At 51.5% G+C, this 18,374-nt stretch overlaps 1 protein-coding gene across 4 annotated transcripts in view; it reads left to right on the top strand.

Annotated features, from left to right (window-relative positions):
• The window catches only part of Vps11 (vacuolar protein sorting 11), a 439,706-nt gene that overhangs the window by 57,469 nt on the left and 363,863 nt on the right, over nucleotides 1–18,374 (top strand). For all 4 annotated transcript variants that reach the window (XR_011044479.1, XM_068373757.1, XM_068373758.1 and 1 more), the window contains exon 3: nucleotides 5,340–5,513. Coding sequence is in view for 3 of the 4 variants with exons in the window: in XM_068373757.1 (XP_068229858.1) it covers nucleotides 5,340–5,513 (174 nt within the window). In the remaining variant the exon portion in view is untranslated. The remainder of the gene's footprint in view (nucleotides 1–5,339; nucleotides 5,514–18,374) is intronic.

Raw genomic sequence — 18,374 nt, 5'->3', positions numbered from 1 at the left:
ATGAACTACTTGGGAATGACATTAGACATCATTCGGGGAAAATTTTCCCTTCGGAGGATAAGATAAGAAACCTCAGGCACATTAGTCAGCCGTTCCTGTCAGAACACCCCAGGAGGGCGAAAGACTGGCAGAGGCTGATAGGTCACCTGGTCTCATTGGAGAACCTAGTTCCCCAAGGGAGGGTAAGGCTCAGATCCATCCAATGGAATCTCAGGAACCTCTGGTGACAGACGAATTCACAGCAGGTGCTAATCCCAGTCCTTCCAAACACGAGACCCTCCCTAGAATGGTGGCATTGCCAGTCGAACTCACTCAAGGGGACGACCTTCGGGACCGGCCCTCCCGAGTTACTACTGTTCACAGACGCCTCCAACCAGGGATGGGGAGCCCTTCCCCTCGACGAAACGGCACGAGAGACCTGGTTGGAAGGGGAGAGGCAACTCCACACAATGTCCTGGAGTTGGAAGCAGTCCAGAAGGCGTGCCTACACTTCGCAAGTCTGCTATAGGGGAACACCGTGGCGTGGATGTGCGACAACGCCACGGTAGTGGCATGCATAAAGAAGCAGGGTACTTGTAATCGAAGGAGTTGTGCGATCTCACCATAGAGAGTCTAGATTGAGCGGAAGAAAATCAAGTGGTGATGTTAGCAAGGTTCATTCCCGGGAAGAAAAACGTTCTGGCCGACGGCCTCAGCAGAATGGGCCACATAGTAGGGACAGAATGGTCCCTTCTCCCAGGAATAGACAAGCTCATCATTCAACGCTGGGGTTCCCCGGTGGTTGACCTCTTGGCAACAACCTCAACGCCCAACTCCCAGTCTATTGCTCTCCTGTGCCAGACCCGAAAGCATCCTTAGAAGACTCTTTTCAGCACAAGTGGGACAATCTGGATGTGTACGCCTTTCCCCCTTTTCACGTTGATAAGACAAGTGCTCAACAGAGTAAAGACGGCCCGAAACCTAAAGATGACTTTGGTAGCGCCCTGGTGGCCGGAGAGAGAGAGTGGTTCGCGGATCTAAAAGACCTATCGAGTCAACCGCCGTGGCCTCTGTCCGCCAGGTCAGACCTTCTGCACCAGCCTCACTTTCTCAAGCTCCACGACAGCCCACTCTCCCTACGTCTTCACGACTGAAGACTAAAGAGCGGCTCCTGAAGAAAGAAGGATATTCTTCCTCCACGGCTAAGAGAATGTCTCTATTCCTGAGAAAGTCGTCAACCGCGGTCTACCAGACAAAATGGACCTCTGTCACGAAGTGGTGCTCTGAGAGGCACATTAGACCTCTTAAGGCCTCTGTCCCAGACATAGCAGATTTTCTGGTGTTTCTCAGGGACAAAGCAGGGATGTCAATCCCAGCCATAAAAAGGGGTTCGGGCTGCCTTAGGCCAAGTCTTCCTCCTGAAGGGCATCGACCTGGGGGCCTTGAGACACATAGCGATGCTTGTCAAAAGCTTCGAGCAGTCTTGCCCCCCTCAGGCGGGAAAGGTGCCCCAGTGGGACTTAGGCAAGGTCCGGAAGATGATGTGTCGTTCCCCCTTTGAACCCTTGAAGGATATCGTGGACAAAGATCTCACCCTCAAGGCCGTCTTCTTGCTGGTCTTGGCGTCCGATAAGAGAGTGGGAGAGATCCAGGGTTTGTCATTCGACGTCTCTCACTCCGACCAGGTATCAAAAACCTCTTCGTTTCCACAGGTGTTAACCCTTTTACCCCCAAAGGACGTACTGGTACGTTTCACAAAAGCCATCCCTTTACCCCCATGGACGTACCGGTACGTCCTTGCAAAAAATGCTATAAAAATCTTTTTTTTTCATATTTTTTATAATTTTTTGAGAAAATTTGGGCATTTTCCAAGAGAATGAGACCAACCTGACCTCTCTATGACAAAAATTAAGGCTGTTAGAGCAATTTAAAAAATATATACTGCAAAATGAGCTGGGAAAAAAATAATCCCTTGGGGGTTAAGGGTTGGAAATTTCCAAATAGCCTGGGGGTAAAAGGGTTAATAGGAAGCAAGTTTCCAAGAACACCATTTCCTTCTGGCTGAGACAAGTCATCGCTAGAACCTATGAAGAGGATAAAATGGCAGTGCCAGGCACTCCCCGGCCCCATGACATCAGGGGTCTGAGCACCTCCTTGGCCTTTGAGAGAAACATGGCGGTGGGGCAGATCCTACAGGCAGGCACTTGGTCGCACCAGTCAACCTTTACTGCCCACTACCTCAAGGATTATTCAAGGAAATCCTTGGACGGGTTCTCCATTGGGACTGTCATGGCCGCCCTCCAGGCTGTGTAGCGGTAAGGCCAGAGGCTGTCCCCAACGATGAACACATTCTTCGCGACTACATCCGGAGGGAATCGTCAGAAGAATTTTTTAAGAGGTAAGTCTTAGATAATAGCGTAAGGTTGCGCAGTTATCCTCACTCCCGCACTCTGATAGGCCCCGCATTCCATAGCCCTCTAGGCCCTACGTGCCGAGTCAAGTGTCAGAATAGCACTCCCGCCTCCTAAAGTATAAGTCTCCTAAAGAAAGTAGTTCTCGGTAAGTATTTTGTGTTGGAACAAATAAAAAATTTTAAGTAATTTTTATTTTTCCTAACATACTTACCGAGAACTACTTTCGGGTAATGGCCCTCCCTTCCGTCCCCGAGTGCCATCCTTCCATTGCCAAGTTGGGCTATACGACGAACTTAATGAGGAGAATGACCCAGAGAAGCAGTGACCTGTTCTAATCCTGCCCTCGGGGCGCATTCCTTGGCGGCGGGGGTAGGCCTATGTAGAGAACGGAGTATGGGGGTAACGGCGGGAAAAACCTTGGTCGAGAAAGAGAGATCACCAAGTGACTCCAAAAGAAAGTAGTTCTCGGTAAGTATGTTAGGAAAAATAAAAATTACTCAAAATTTTTGATATTAATGGAATTACAGGTAACGAAATATCGTATTTGGGGTCTTCATATATCGCGGTATTTTCGAAATTTTCGGAAAATCCGCGATATGTATATATATATATGGGTTATGAAAAAAATCCGCGAAGTGGTGAATCCGTGATGGTTGAACCGCGAAGTAGCGAAGACTCACTGTACCTTTCGAATTTAGGTGTTTTGTACTTAGAATTAAAATCAACCCATCTTCACCATCGTAGCTAATTAGTAGTTTGTTAATTGGCATTCGATTAATGATAAATTTTGCACATTTAGACGTGTTTTTCATATTCAAATAAGCCATATATATTTTTGATACATTAATGTCTGGATTCTCTTAACGACCTCGGGATCAGAGCCCCAGGCGGAATAACACAAAGACAAGAGCTTGTGACTGTCCGGGAATCGAACCCTGGTCCAGGAAGCTTGTATAGACAGTAACTATCACTTGGCCATGAAGAAAGATGAAAGTCAATGACAATTCTTCCGTACTTATACCTATCGAATTTAGGTGTTTTGTACTTAGAATTGAAATTAACCCATCTTCACCATCGTAGCTAATTAGTAATTTGTTACTTGGCATTCGATAAAGGATAAGTTTTACACATTTAGAAGTGTTTTTCATGTTCAAATTAGCCATATATATTTTTGATACATTAATGTCTGGATTCTCTTAACGACCTCGGGATCAGAGCCCCAGGCGGAATCACACAAAGACAAGAGCTTGTGACCATCCGGGAATCAAAACCTGGTCCGGCAAGCTTATATAGACAGTGACTACCACTTGGCCACGAAGAAAGATAAAAGTCAATGACAATTCTTCCGTACTTATACTTATCGAATTTAGGTGTTTTGTACTTAGAATTAAAATCAACCCATCTTCACCGTCGTAGCTAATTAATAGTTTGTTACTTGGCATTTGATTAATGATAAATTTTGCACATTTAGACATGCTTTTCATATTCTCCTGCCTCAGAGAATGCTCTGCCACCATTCCAGGTGGATCAGCAAAAACCAAAGCGTTAGAAACAAACTTAGAGCCTGACTGACGGGCTGCAGCGCCTGCGCTTACAAAAGGAAGTTTGACCTCTGTGTTGGAAGGAGATGACTGCTTTCTCTCCACTCCCCTCTGAAGGAGTTAAAACAGAACTTCCTTCGAGAGGGGACCATTGACTCCCAGTGATTGCCAAAAGGATGCAGTATCCGAGAAAGAGCAGGCGCTCCCTGGGGGAAGGGAAGGAGCAGACTTGCTATGGTAGTCAATGCCTTTACCTATCCCACAGGGTTGACCTTGAGTCACAAACCCTGTGCTGCTGCTCGTCCGAATCCCGGAAGGGCCCGGCAGAGGAGCAGCTTCGGAAAGAGATTGGGGCCGGGTAGAAGAAGAAGCTCGCAATTTCTTTGTCTTCGAGGAAGACCCCGAAGATGAAGAATCGCGCTTAGACTTCTTCATTCTACACCCAAACCTCTCCCACTGGGAAGCAGGCCACTCCCGACACTGATCACAGGTGTTGTCCCGTGAACACCGATGGCACCGACAACCCGGACACAGGATGTGATGGTCCGTCGAAGGTACCGCATATGCGGCCCTTGCGACCAGGACATGTCTGCATACTGGGACTACAGTCACACACACCTACAACGAGAAAAAGAAAAAGAAAAATTATTAGTCAAGGCAAGTCCAAAATATGGGAGAGAGTGACAGTACATCTGCACTTTACCGAGCCAAAAGCAAAAATAATTACTCAGCCGACTTGTGTGAGTGAGCGGGGTAGCCGGTCTACCTCACCCCCCACCTTCTAATTAGCAGATGGGGGTACTGTAATTATCCATTACTAAAATTGTCTTGGCTAGTCTTTCAACTTCACCGAAAAGTGAATACCTCTATGAATTCCGGAGGGTTTGTATTTGCGCTGAAACAAATAAGTTTTAATACTAAGTGGCAACATAGGAACAATGCTTGTCCTGCACAAAATAAAAAAATATCACCTGTTTTGCTGCATACTGTAAAGTGTAGTTTATAAATGGGTTTCATATTCTTACTATCTGATTTTTATGGCATCGATGACCATTGCTGGTACGATGCCAGATAATCAATCAATCCTTATTTTTATATATCTAAAGGAGAAACATATTGTCTCATCATACTGTGCTGTAGTTATTTTGATAGGTTTTTGCATTTGTTGGTCAGAAGTGGGTAATGATAAATCAAATATATAATGTATATTTGTTAAAAGTGAAAAAACTTATTTACTTTTTTCATTAATTCCTTTAGCATTAAGACCTATATATAGTCTATAAATATCCAATGTATCCATGAATTAGAAAATATCTGAATAAGAATACAGTAGTTAATTTTTAGCATACATTTAAGTATATGATATTACTGCTTTACAGTTCTTTAAACTGATTTGACTTTTCAGGGGGCTACTGTTACATGTTCTGCAGCCGGCCATGGTCTTGTGTACATTGGGGACTCCAATGGATGCGTACATAGCATCACTCGGCAGTTGAGGCTGGAGTCTTTTCAGGCATACGATCAACCAGTGAAAACAATTGTTGCTTTTGATCATACAAGAATTATTGTGACAGTTGCAGTGAGTATGATGCATTTGTTCCTACACTGATACAAACCCTCATTCTCTACAATAGGAGATATTCTAACGCGAGCTGGAAAATATGGTAGAAAAACCTTAACAAGGTCGTTAACCTCTGGGCAGGTAGTTATCCACCTGTTAGAGGTGGGAGACCGCCGGTCGGTAGCTACTGTTTACCTTCAATTGAATTCTAACTGTCGCAGTGGTAACACCGCTGTTCCTGCTTTTGTTTGACTGGCAGATTAGCCTTTCTTTTTTGTGCTTTTGATTAATTCTTTTTCTTTGTTAGATGTGATGTCCTAGATTATGAGGAAGTGTCTGGGGTGCCCCCGAAATCCTGTGGCACCTTCATGTTGCTGCTGGAGGTGGATCCTCATTCCCTATGCCCTGGGTGCAGAGGTCATAGGTGTTCTGAAGGCTGTATGTAGAAAGTGGTCGCCCTCTCAGTGAGACATGTTCGGGAAGAGGAAGATGAAGAAATCCAAGAAGGACTCGTTACCTCTAGGTTCGCCTTCGAAAGGTAAGGAGTCTCGGGCCTCTTCTTCGGCCTCTCGTTCTCTCCCTTTGGACTCTTCCTTGATTCCCTCCTCTGGGGGGAAGTCAAGGAAGAGTGGCACCATTGATTTAACCCCCATTCCTCTTGGTCAGGCAAATCCTTTTGCCTCCCCTAGTGGAGCAATGTTTTCCGCCACCGGGAATGTCTTCATTACCGCTTCCATTCCAGATCATGTATGAGGAGTATGGCGCCCGCTGAAGTTTCAGTGGATGTAGTACAGTAACTTCAGCTCCTGCGGCGCCTACTTCTCGCACCATTTGCCCTTCTACAATATCACAGCGTCGCAAGCGCAAACATCACAGTACATCCTCCTCCTCCTCCTCGGAGGTTAGGAGGGAGAGAGAGAAGAGGGAAAGGAGAGCTTGTTTTCCTTTGCCTAGACGTTCTCGCCGGAGAGACAGGCGATATAGGAAGAGACATCATCGTTCTCGCTCTTCCTCGCCTTCTGTCTCTTCACGAGACGTCTCGCCTCGAGACTATAAGCGCTCTAGGCGCAAACCTAAGAAGAACACTTCCTCTTGTCATCATTCTGCCTCACTGTCATCTTCCTCTCACGAGGGATCATCTAAGCACTCGAAGCGCTTCAAGAAAAAGAGCACTACGTTACGTTCTCGCTCTTTATTGCAAGAGAGCTCTTCAAAGCGTGATAAGCGCTTCCCACAATTTTTTATCTAATTGCGCCAGGATAACCTCGCACCCGGTTCCCTTGCTGCCTAATGAGTTAGGGATTACGAGCCTCTCGAAAACCTCAGAAGAAGACGCAGGGGTTCAACCCTTCTTCTCTTCGGTTGAGAGCAGAGAGAAAAGGCCAGATCGCCGATCAATTCGGCCTCTTCCACCTCGTCCTTCAGACCTTTTAAAGAGAGGAATCTCTACAAATACTACTAGGTCAGTTCCGATAATTCGATCGCCTTCTCCTAGACAGTCTCCATCCACGCAAGGTCAGGCGCTCGTGGCGCCATTATCCAGCGCACAGCCTTCCCCTGCAACAACGGTAACACGGTCTCCTACTTCGCCGATTACCACCAGACAATCCGACTTCTATCGCTCTTCCCCTTTTGAATAAGAAAGATTTAAGGGGTAAGGCAAAAGGTTTGTCTGCTGCTCGCATCTCCACTTCACCTGTAATAACACGCAAGGAATTAGCGCAGCCTGATGATTCCTCGGAAGAGCCGCCGTCGAAGGACTTGGAGTCCTCCTATTTAAGGACTCTAAGAACTGTGTAATATCTCAGGCCTCAGCCATTTGCATCTGTCTCCTCGACCTCTTTAATGCTCTAGCCTTAAATAGGCTATGCCGTCCTCCACCGAACCCCAAGGCCAGAATTGAACTTCCCTGGTCTGTTTACACTGCAAGCCGTCTGAGGAAGGTCTCGCGGGTGGTCTTGGGAGAAATGGGTTCCCTGAAGTCTCAGGGATCCCATAAACTTTTGCAATTTCCATTTTTGAGGCAAAAGCGCTTTTACAAGGTCAGAGACGCCAACCCTTCTCCTCTGACCTTGGATCCCTTCACGGCGAGGCTCACACCTGGCTGTTCCTCTGAGAGACTACTTTTCCAGTCTCTTTCTCAGTCACAGAAGCCTCGGCAATGGAAGCGGCTTCAATGTCCCTTCTGGAGGCTTTATCTTGGTTTGACACATGGTCTGGTACAGTCGGCTACCTCGTGAGTCATGAGGACCTGTCAAACCAAGACTCCATGTAGTCCCTACAGGAATTCCTGGCTGCTGGGGCCAAGACAATGGAAATCCTAACCGTTACAACAGCAACCATGTGGGGCAATTGGGTTCTCAAATGGAGGGAATCAGTAGTTTCCAGTCTTCATAGGAGCATTGGTAAGGCCAAGAGATCAGATTTGAAAAACTCGGACCTTCTACAACCTCTTCTCTTTCCTAAGCAAGCAGTTTCCTCTACTTGGAGGAAAGAGACGCAGGACACCGCAATGCAAAAGGCTTCTTCCTTTCGCACAATGCAGCAGCAGCCAACTCCACAACCTAAGGTCACAATCGCGGCTCCACTTCCAGGCAAGAGCTTCAGCCGCCCCTCCTTTGTAGCTAAACCAATGGGTTGTGGAAAGTCGGCTCCTCCCAAGGCTAAAGGCACAGTGAGGAACCCTAGACAGAAATAGGGTCTCGGTTCCCCCCTTTCAGTGCGTAGGGGAGTGCCTGCAGGGGAGTTGGAGGAGGTGGAAAGCTATGGGCGGCTGTGCAATGGACCATCAAGGTGCTTCGTTGGGGGTACCGCATCCCCTTCATAGGCTCTCCTCCTCCTCCTAATTCCTCCTCCGATCTCGTCCTCCCAGGTCCTTCGGGATCTCGGGAAACAGCAGGCCCTAGCTCAGGAAATCCGAAGCATGCTTCTGAAGGGCACCATCCAACAGGTCCCCAAAACCTCCTCGTGGTTTTTCAGTCGCCGCTTTTTGGTAGAGAAAGCCTCGGGGGGTTGGAGACCAGTAATCGATCTCTCAACCTTGAGTCAGTTTGTGAAGGAGATTCCATTCAAAATGGAGGCAGCAGCCTCCGTGATCCAAGTGGTGCATCCAGGAGACTTTATGGCATCTGTGGACTTGAAAGACGCACATTTTCAAGTACCAATCCGTCGCTCAGCTTGGAAATTCCAGCGTTTTGTGGTTCAGGGTCGAAGCTTCGAATTCAAAGTACTATGCTTTGGTCTCTCGACCGCCCCACAGGTGTTTACAAGGATTTTTTAACTCTTATCCTCCTGGGCACACAAGCACGGGATACGCCTGCTAAGGTATCTGAACGATTGGCTACTCATGGCCTCGTCCAGGAAACAAGCTCTGGATCACCTGAGGAGGCTTCTTGACCTTTGCAAGGATCTGGGGATTTTTGTAAACATAGAGAAGTGTTGCTTGATTCCGACTCAAGTCATGAACTATCTGGGGATGTCCATGAACACCCAGGTAGGGAGAGTGTTCCCTTTGGAAGACAGACTTTTGAGACTGGAACAGTCCAATGCCCAACTCTCGTCTCCACTGCCTCCTCCAGCCATTTTGTGGCGGAGTCTTCTGGGCCATCTTTCCTCCCTGGAAAAACTAGTTCCAGGTGGAAGATCAAGAATGCAGTCTCCAGTAGCATCTGAAGACCCATTAGTCTTAAAAGTACGATTCCCCATTCTTGCCAGTGGAGGTTCCAGCTCTTGTGATACAAGATCTTCAGTGGTGGTCAGTCAGTGAGAATACCCAGACGGGCATTCCTCTCCTAAGCCCCAATCCGAAGTTAAAACTCTTTTGTTTCGTAACCGAAATACAAACCACGCTATTTACATTTGGTTTACCTTTTAGCGTAGCTGAAATGACTAGCCAATAGTTTTTAACGAGGGTTAACTACCCCCGCGCTAGTTAGCGGGGGTAGTGGAAGGGATAGCTTGCTACCCCTCCCCTCCACACACCGGTGATTTGCTTCACTTCACTTTTGGCTCCTGCGATGAAGAGATGTGTCTGTCCATCGTCCTCGTTGACAGCCTTTAATCTTTTTCTGCTTTTTCTTTCAGTTTGTGTGTGTGTGTTAGAAGTTGACCACCTTTATGATTACTATGCGTACGTGCCCTGGAATTACCGGCCGCCCTTGTGGTACTTTTATGTCAGCCGTGGACACTGATCCTCACACCCTTTGCCCGCAGTGTCAAGGCCGACGGTGTGATCAGGAAAATAAGTGTAGTGAGTGCAGGGAGTGGTCTGCCTCCCAGTGGGAGAGGTTTGGCCGCCGGCGTAAGAAGTCCAAGAGAGACCGTTCTCCTTCCAGGGTTGCCTTGAAGGAGGAAGGTTCTCGGGACTCTTCTTTCACCGCCCAAACCTCCTCCAAAGCTCCCCCTCGTTCGGCTCCTAAGGAGAGTCGGCCGAGTGGGAGCACAGGCCCTAGTTCTGTTTCCCGACCTTGGGTTGGGGGAGAGGGCGTCGCCTCCCATAGCGGGGCGGTTCCTCCTACTCCTCCGGGGGAGGTTATTGATGAATCTTTGTCTAACGATGATCTTTTTCAGATTTGGGCTTCCCTGGGGCTTAAGGGCCTGCGCTCCAGGGTTGCCCTGATTGACCTTGTCCAGTTGGGGGCCGCCGTTAAGCAGTCGCCGGTGATAGCAGAGGTAGATCCTCTGTCTATCGTCGATGTCGTGGTGGCAGAGGCTTCCGACGGGGCGGGTCAATCCTCTGCAGGTGCAGTTGTGGATGTTGGTGCTGACGGCTCTCCTCCCCCTTCCGTACATCCTTCGAAGGGGGAAGGGAGTCCTACGGGCTCTTCTGCTGTCCAGCTTCCCTCTAAGGGAAGTGCTTTGACTGAGACTCCCCTTCGGAGGACTGATGGTCCTGACGATCTTCCTCGTGGCCGCCTTCGCCGTAAGGCTCACCGTCTGCTGCGTTGCAAGGGCCTCCCGTCTCCTTATAAGGGTGCTAAGAGGCACCTTTTTGGATCCTCTCCTTCTTCCTCCGAAGGGGACTCTCCTCGCCGTAAACAGCCTGCAGCTCCAGCTTCCTTAGACCTCTCTGGGGATCGGTCTCCTACGCCTTCCAGACCTTCAACTTCTGGGGCAGATGTTCAGCAACCTGACCTCGTCACCCGACGGGCAACGGTCCCTTCGGGGCAAAGGGATTCTTCCCTTACACGTGCAGTGTTAGCGCACAAGCGCTCTCCTGCTCGTCAGCGCTCTCCTGTTCGTCACCGATCTCCTGTTCGCCATCGCTCTCCTGTTCACCAGCGCTTTCCTGATGATCGCCCCTCTTCTCGCCAGTGCTCTCCTGAGGACATCCTTCAACCTGTTGTTCCTGAGGAGCGCCCAGCGCGCCAGCGTTCCCCTGCTCGCCCTTCTGCAGTGTTAGCGCACAGGCGCTCTCCTGCTCGTCAGCGCTCTTCTGACCATCAGCGCTCTTCTGACCATCAGCACTCTCCTGTTCGTCAGCGGTCTTCTGAGGACCATCGCCCCACTGCTCACCAGCGCTCCCCTGTAGTCTCCGAATATCTTGCAGTTCCTGTTGTGCGCCCTGCACGCCATCAGTCTCCTGAGCGCCCTCAAGATCCTCAGCTTGTTCCTGCACAACATCGCTCGCGTTCTCCAGCGCGTGTTTCTAAAACACACGTTCGCCCACGCGTCCACGCGCTTCCTGTTCCTGTTTCTGTTCGTGAACGTTCGCCTTTGCGCCCCGCGCCGACTGTTCCCTCGCAGGATTCCACGCATTGCCCTCTTGCTCGCCAGCGATCACCAGCTCGCTAGCGATCAAAGACGATTCAACAATCGCCTACATGTCAGCGATCACGTGAACATCAGCGATCTCCAGACCGCCCGCGTGACCTATCGCCTGCGCGCAAGTGTTCTCCAACGCGCCGTCGCCCAGAAAATCTGGAAGGACATGGGTCGCCCTCTGCTAGCTCGCCCTCGCGGGGTCGTTCGCCTGCGCAATCTACGCGCTATCGCTCGCCAACGCGTCACCATTTGCCCACGCGCCATCGCTCGCCTGCGCGCCAGCGTTCACCAGCGCACCACCGATCGCCTGCTCGCAATCGCTCTCCCACGCGCTACAGGTCTCCTGACCAACGTCGCCAGTGATCTTCGGAGTGTTCTCGCTCGCCCGCGCGACAACGCGTTAACCCGCCGACGCATTCGTTCACTGGCTCGCCCACGCGCTCGTTCGCCTGTACGCCCTCGCACCCACTCGCCTGCGCGCCCGCGCGACCACTCGCCGGCGCGACCACTCGCCGGGGCGACCGCTCGCCGGGGCGACCGCTCGCCGGGGCGACCGCTCGCCGGGGCGACCGCTCGCCGGGGCGACCGCTCGCCGGGGCGACCGCTCGCCGGGGCGACCGCTCGCCGGGGCGACCGCTCGCCGGCGCCGAATTTCGCAGCCGGTGACAGCAGCAGGGACGCGTGTTACCAGACCGGGATCAGGATCGCCTCCACCAAAGTGCCGGACCCTTGTGCATGACAGGGACGGCACTTCGGAGAGGTCAGTGCGTCTTTCCCCTTTTCATTTTCAGGCAGGTCCAGTGGTGTCCACTCCGAAGGATCACCCGATCCCCTTCCCTCCAGCGGGGATTTCGGACTCTGTGTCCGTGGAGCGACAGACTTGGTTTGGTCCTCTGATGCGGGCGTTAGTGAGGGTTATGAAGCCAGCACTCGCTGATCAGGGGAACAAGCCAACGACTGCCTCACCTCCGCTGAAGAGAAAGAGAGGAGTGGACTTCGTGGTGACTTCCCCCAGGGAGAAGTTGGTTCCTAAGAGGTCTGTCGGGAAGGCCCCATCCCCTTCGCAGGCGTTTTCTCCTTCTCCCGTGGACGAGGCTTTTCTGTCCTCGGGTGAGTCTAGTGAGGTGATAGTCTCCCCCTCGGCACCAAGGGGGGAGCCTTCTCTTCATGGAGGAGAATCGTCTCGCGCGGAAGGGGCTCTCCGAACCTCTTTGATGGAATCCTGTATCCCTCCCAGGAGGGAACCCAAGGACTCCAAGACCATCCCGAAATCGTCTTCAAGGATTCGCCAGGAACCCGCTGCTCCCCGGGAGAACGTCCACGCTTCGCCCCAGGAAGAGATTCCGGGTACGGGAGACTTAGCTGCCAGCCCGCAAGGAGGACACCAGCAGGAATCTGAACATGCCTTCTGGCAGGTCCTGAGCCTGATGAGGCACCTCAACGGGTTCATGGATCCCGTCATCGCCCCCCGAGAAGGCAAGGACACGGCCTTGGACCAAGTGTTCGATGTTCAGAAGGCCCCTAAGACCAGTGCGGCTCTGCCCTGGTCTCGGGGATTGAAGAGTGCCAGAGCCAGGGCTAATGCCCAACTCGCGATTCTTGCCTCCTCCAGTCGTTCCTCTGCCGGGAACAAACTCATCCCACCTCCTCGTCTCCAGCAGAGGAGGTATTTTGAGATCTTGGGCGAGTCTAGTCTCGCTCTTCCTCTCCATCACTCCGTAGAAGAGCTGGCTATGGGAGTTCCCCTTGAGAAGCTCTCCGCCCGGCAGGTGTCGTTCTCGGTGTCGGAGATCCTGAGCCATGAGAAGGTCGCGAAGTGCGCCATGCAGGCCACTTCGTGGCTGGATATATGGCTAGGAACTCTGGGCATCCTATTGCGCTCCAAGGACTTGTCTAAGGAGACCAATAGGAAGGCCCTGGAGACCTTCTTACTCTCGGGCACCCGCTCCATCGAGTTCCTGGCGCACCAGGTCACCACCCTGTGGGCCAACTCGGTGTTGAAGCGTCGCGATGCGGTGACTGAGAGAGGTTCCACCCGAATGTCCCCGCCGTGGATGTCTGTAGGCTCAGACACGCTTCCCTCCTTGGGGAGAATCTGTTGGAGCCACAGGATATGGAGCGAACGGCTGAGAGGTGGAGGAAATCTAGCACGGACTCCCTCCTCCATAGGGCCCTTACAGCTTGGCCCTATAAGCCTCCAGGTCCGCAGCAACAGCAGCAGCAGCCTTGTAAGGCACTGAAGCAGGTACTGGCAGCTAAGAAAGTGGTGTCTAAGCCCCAGCCCTTTCCAGCCAAGGTCAAAAGGGGCGGTAATTCCTCCAGGGGGGGCAAGACTCCTAGAGGGAGCGGCCGCGGCCGCAAACCTTAGGAGTGTCAGTCCCCCCGCATGTCCACCTGTGGGGGGATGCCTTCAACGTTGCGTGCACAGGTGGCAGCAACACGGGGCCGATGCTTGGACGGTTTCAGTGATCGGCCAAGGCTATCGCATCCCGTTCATAACATCTCAACCTCCCCTAACAGCAAATCCAGTGTCGTTGAGCTCCTATGCCACGGGATCGGAAAAGGGGCTGGCCCTTCGGGTGGAAGTCGAGAGCATGCTCAAGAAGGATGCTCTCCAGGAGGTCGTCGATGGCTCCCCAGGCTTCTTCAGTCGACTCTTTCTTGTAAAGAAGGCGTTTGGAGGCTGGAGACCTGTCATCGACCTCTCGGCTCTGAACGGGTTTGTCAAGCAAACTCGGTTCAGCATGGAGACAGCAGACACGGTCAGACTTGCGGTGAGATCTCTAGACTTCATGTGCACACTGGATCTAAAGGACGCGTACTTCCAGGTCCCAATCCATCCGTCTTCCAGGAAGTACTTGAGATTCTGCCTAGACGACAAGATCTACCAGTTCAAGGTGCTGTATTTCGGTCTCTCCACAGCTCCTCAGGTGTTCACCAGTGTGTTCACCCTGATTTCATCTTGGGCGCACAGGAACGGCATTCGTCTCCTTTGTTATCTGGACGACTGGCTGATCCTAGCAGACTCGGAGTCGACTCTTCTTCGGCACCGAGACAGGCTTCTAGGTCTTTGCCAGGATCTGGGGATCGTGGTAAACCTCAAGAAGTCCTCTCTGCAGCCATCCCAACGACTGGTATATCTAGGGATGCTGATAGACACCAATCTCCACAAAGCCTTTCCATCAGACGACAGGATAGCAAGGCTGAGGAGGGTGGCGGAACCCTTCCTCAGGCGAGAAGAGCTTCCCGCCCAATCGTGGTTGCGTCTCTTAGGTCACCTGTCCTCCCTGGCTCGTCTGGTTCCAAACGGCCGCCTCAGGATGAGGTCCCTACAGTGGCGGCTCAAGTCCCGGTGGAATCAAGGATCCGATTCCCCGGACGTTCAGGTCCCGATAGGATCTTTGGAACAGACGGACCTGCGGTGGTGGCTGGTCGACGAGAATCTGCAAAAGGGAGTGAGTCTTCTCGTCGTTCCCCCGGAATTGACACTGTTTTCGGACGCGTCAAAAGAAGTGTGGGTGGCTCACGTTCTGAATCAGAGGATCTCAGGCCTTTGGTCAGAATCAGAAAAGTGCCTGCACATCGACCTGCTAGAGTTGAAGGCCGTCTTTCTGGCTCCTCAACAGTTCCAACGGACCCTGGCGGGTCATTCCGTGGTTGTGATGAGCGACAACACCACAGTAGTGACTTATATCAACAAGCAGGGAGGCACCTTTTCGCAGCAGCTATCCCATCTTGCAGTAGAGATTCTGAGGTGGACCGAAGTTCACTCGATAACACTATCAGCTTGCTTCATTCCTGGCAAGAGGAATGTGCTCGCCGACAGTCTGAGCAGGGCCTCGCAGATAGTGAGTACCGAGCGGTCTTTGGATCCTCAGATAGCCAACAAAGTCCTGACTTTGTGGGGTTCCCCGACCGTGGACCTGTTCGCGACAGCGTTGAATTTCAAGCTGCCTCTATACTGCTCCCCAGTCCCGGACCCCAAGGCTCTCTGGTAAGATGCTTTCCAGCAACGGTGGGACAACATCGACGTGTACGCCTTCCCACCGTTCTGTCTGATGAGAAGGGTGCTCAACAGGACCAGACTATCGGTCAACTGTTCGATGACTCTGGTAGCTCCGCTATGGTATCACGCGGAATGGTTCCCAGACCTTCTGCAGCTCCTGACGGAGCTCCTGAGGGAACTTCCTCCACGACACGAGCTTCTCAGACAACCCCACTCCAACGTCCCTCACAAGGCCGTGGCCTTGCTTCGGCTTCACGCCTGGAGACTATCCAGCGTGTCCTCACGGAGAGAGGCTTTTCGCAACAGGTTGCGGAGAGAATGTCTCGGCACCTGCGAAAGTCCTTTGAGGTAGTCTACCAGGCGAAGTGGAGAGTCTTTTGTGGTTGGTGTCGTGGAAGGGATATCTCTCCACTCGATGCCACTATTCCAGCAATAGCGGACTTCTTCGTATATCTGCGGGAGGAAATGCACCTTTCTGTCTCGGCAGTGAAAGGCTATCGCTCAGCCTTAAGCTTGGCTTTCAGGCTGAAAGGCGTGGACATTTCTTCCTCGCTAGAATTCTCTACTCATACGTAGCTATGAGCTTACCTGCCCCCAGTCGAAAGTGAGACCTCCTCCTTGGAACGTGGTTCTGGTCCTTAGGGCTCTTAAGAGACCTCCCTTCGAACCATTACGCCAGGCCTCCGATCGCCACCTGTCTTGGAAGACGGCTTTCCTGCTCGCTTTGGCTTCGGCCAAGCGAGTTAGTGAACTTCATGGTCTCTCGTACGACATCGCCCATTCAAGGGGATGGGGGGAGGTAACGTTCAGGTTCGTCCCTGAGTTTGTGGCCAATACTCAGAATCCTGGAGTGCCGGATCCTTGCTTCGACTCTTTCAGGATCGCGAGTCTCCGCTCTGCAACAAGCGACCCAGACCAGCTGCTACTATGTCCAGTGAGGTGCCTGAGGTACTACTCGAAGAGAACGGCTGCAGTCCGTCCTCAAGTGCGAGCATTGTTTGTAAGCACAGGAAGGACGAAGAGGAGGGTCACCAGGAACACCATCTCAGCTTGGATTCGAAGGGTTATCCACCACGCCTTGAATCCAGACCCTCCTCCGTCACGTTGCCCTAGGGCACACGATGTCAGGGGTGTTGCTATGTCCCTGGCCTTCAAGAGAAACTTCTCTGTGACACAGGTGCTTCAAGCTGGGGTCTGGAAGCATCAGACGACCTTCACAGCCCACTACCTGCAGGACGTGGCCCACAGGAACCTCGATACGTTTTCTATCGGCCCTGTGGTGGCTGCACAACAGCTGGTCTAACCTCAGGCTCCTATATGGACAAGTAGCAGTAGGTTGAGGGCGTTGTTACCCGGTTTTAGTCTGCGTGAATGAAAGAGTATGTCTGACCATTACTTCTTTCTTCATTCTCCCCTCTCTTGGGGAAGCAGCATCCTGGTCCTCGCATAGCTGACCTCGACCTCTGCAAGTAACCCATGCTTCCTTGTGCTCCTAGTATAAAGCTTAATACTGTTGCGTCCCCCATACCCTGACGAGGTGGTATTGGGAACGTCCTATCCTAGATTCCTATCTAAAGGTCTCAAGGCCAACTTCATAGGACGAGTCACACTCTCCTCCACACACAACTTATGTAGGCCACTCGTTCCTAGCGAAGCAAGGAACTTGTGAGGTGCAGGGGCTCCTTCTCTCAAGTGCTACTCACTGAGGGATGGAGCCCCCGGGCAAAGCCGAAGTCATTAAGGCTGGGGACTTTCCACCCTTCCCAAGGGGTAAGTCACCCAATGTAAATAGCGTGGTTTGTATTTCGGTTACGGAACAAATGACAAATTCGGAGATAATTTGTATTTTTCCTAACCATACAAACATTAGCTATTTACACATATTTGCCCGCCAGCCCTGGCCCCCAAGTCAAGTCCTACCTCTAAGTGAAGTGAAGCAAATCACTGGTGTGTGTGGGGGGGGGGGGGGGTAGCCAGCTATCCCTTCCCCTACCCCCGCTAACTAGCGCGGGGGTAGTTAACCCTCGTTAAAAACTATTGGCTCGTCATTTCAGCTACGCTAAAAGGTAAACCCAATGTAAATAGCTAAGGTTTGTATGGTTAGGAAAAATACAAATTATCTCCGAATTTGTCATTTTGGACGCGTCGCTACGAGGCTGTGGTTTTAAGCTAGGTCCGAAGTTAGCATCAGGAAACTGTTCTCCAATAGAGCAAGCTCTCCATATACATCACCTGGAATTGTTAACAGCCTGGGAAGGCCTAAAATACTTTGTATAAGATCTACAAGAATGAGGGGTGGTGCTGATGAGTGACAACTCCACTACCGTCTCGTATATCAACAAGCAAGAGGGTACTCTGGCAAGAGACCTTTGTCTTCTAGCAGTACAGATTTGCCATTGGGTGGAAGGTCACAACATTTCTCTCACAACCAGGTTTATTCCGGGTCGGAGAAACATCGTGGCGGATCAACTAAGGAGGCATCACCAAGTGTTGATTGGCGAATGGTTTTTGGATCTTCCAGTAGCGAAGGCAGTAATAGCTTTGTGGGGTTTCCCCACAATAGACCTGTTCGCCAGTTCTCTGAATGTGAAGCTTCCCCGCTACGGTTCTCCAGTTCCAGATCATCAGGCAGGACGCCCTTCAACATTCTTTGAACAACCTGGACGCATACGCCTTTCCACCCTTTTGCCTGCTGAAAAGGGTGATCAACAAACTCAGGACCTCCTGGAACTGCAATCTAACCCTAATAGCTCTGGCATGGCCAAGCAGAAAATGGTACGCAGACCTTCTTTACCCTCTGGTTCAAGTTCCAAGGTTTCTTCCTCTGGAACCCCTGCTGACGCAGCCACACAGTGATGTCCCCCACAGGAAAATTCCCTTGCTGAAGTTTCACACCTGGAGGCTGTCCAGTCACTTCTCAGATGCAGAGGCTTTTCAGAGAGAGTGGCTGAGCACATGTCGAGGCACCTGTGCCAATCTTCCACAAACCCCTACCAAGCAAGATGGAGAGAGTTTGCAGCTTGGTGTAAAGGGCAAGGGGTGTCTCCACTCGATCCCTCTCTTCCATTAGTGGCTGACTTCCTTTTGTACCTCAGGAAGGGAAAGCTCTT

Source organism: Palaemon carinicauda, chromosome 5 (assembly GCF_036898095.1).
Source record: "Palaemon carinicauda isolate YSFRI2023 chromosome 5, ASM3689809v2, whole genome shotgun sequence".
In the NCBI taxonomy this organism is placed as follows: domain Eukaryota; kingdom Metazoa; phylum Arthropoda; class Malacostraca; order Decapoda; family Palaemonidae; genus Palaemon; species Palaemon carinicauda.
This window is presented reverse-complemented; position numbering and strand designations above follow the sequence as displayed.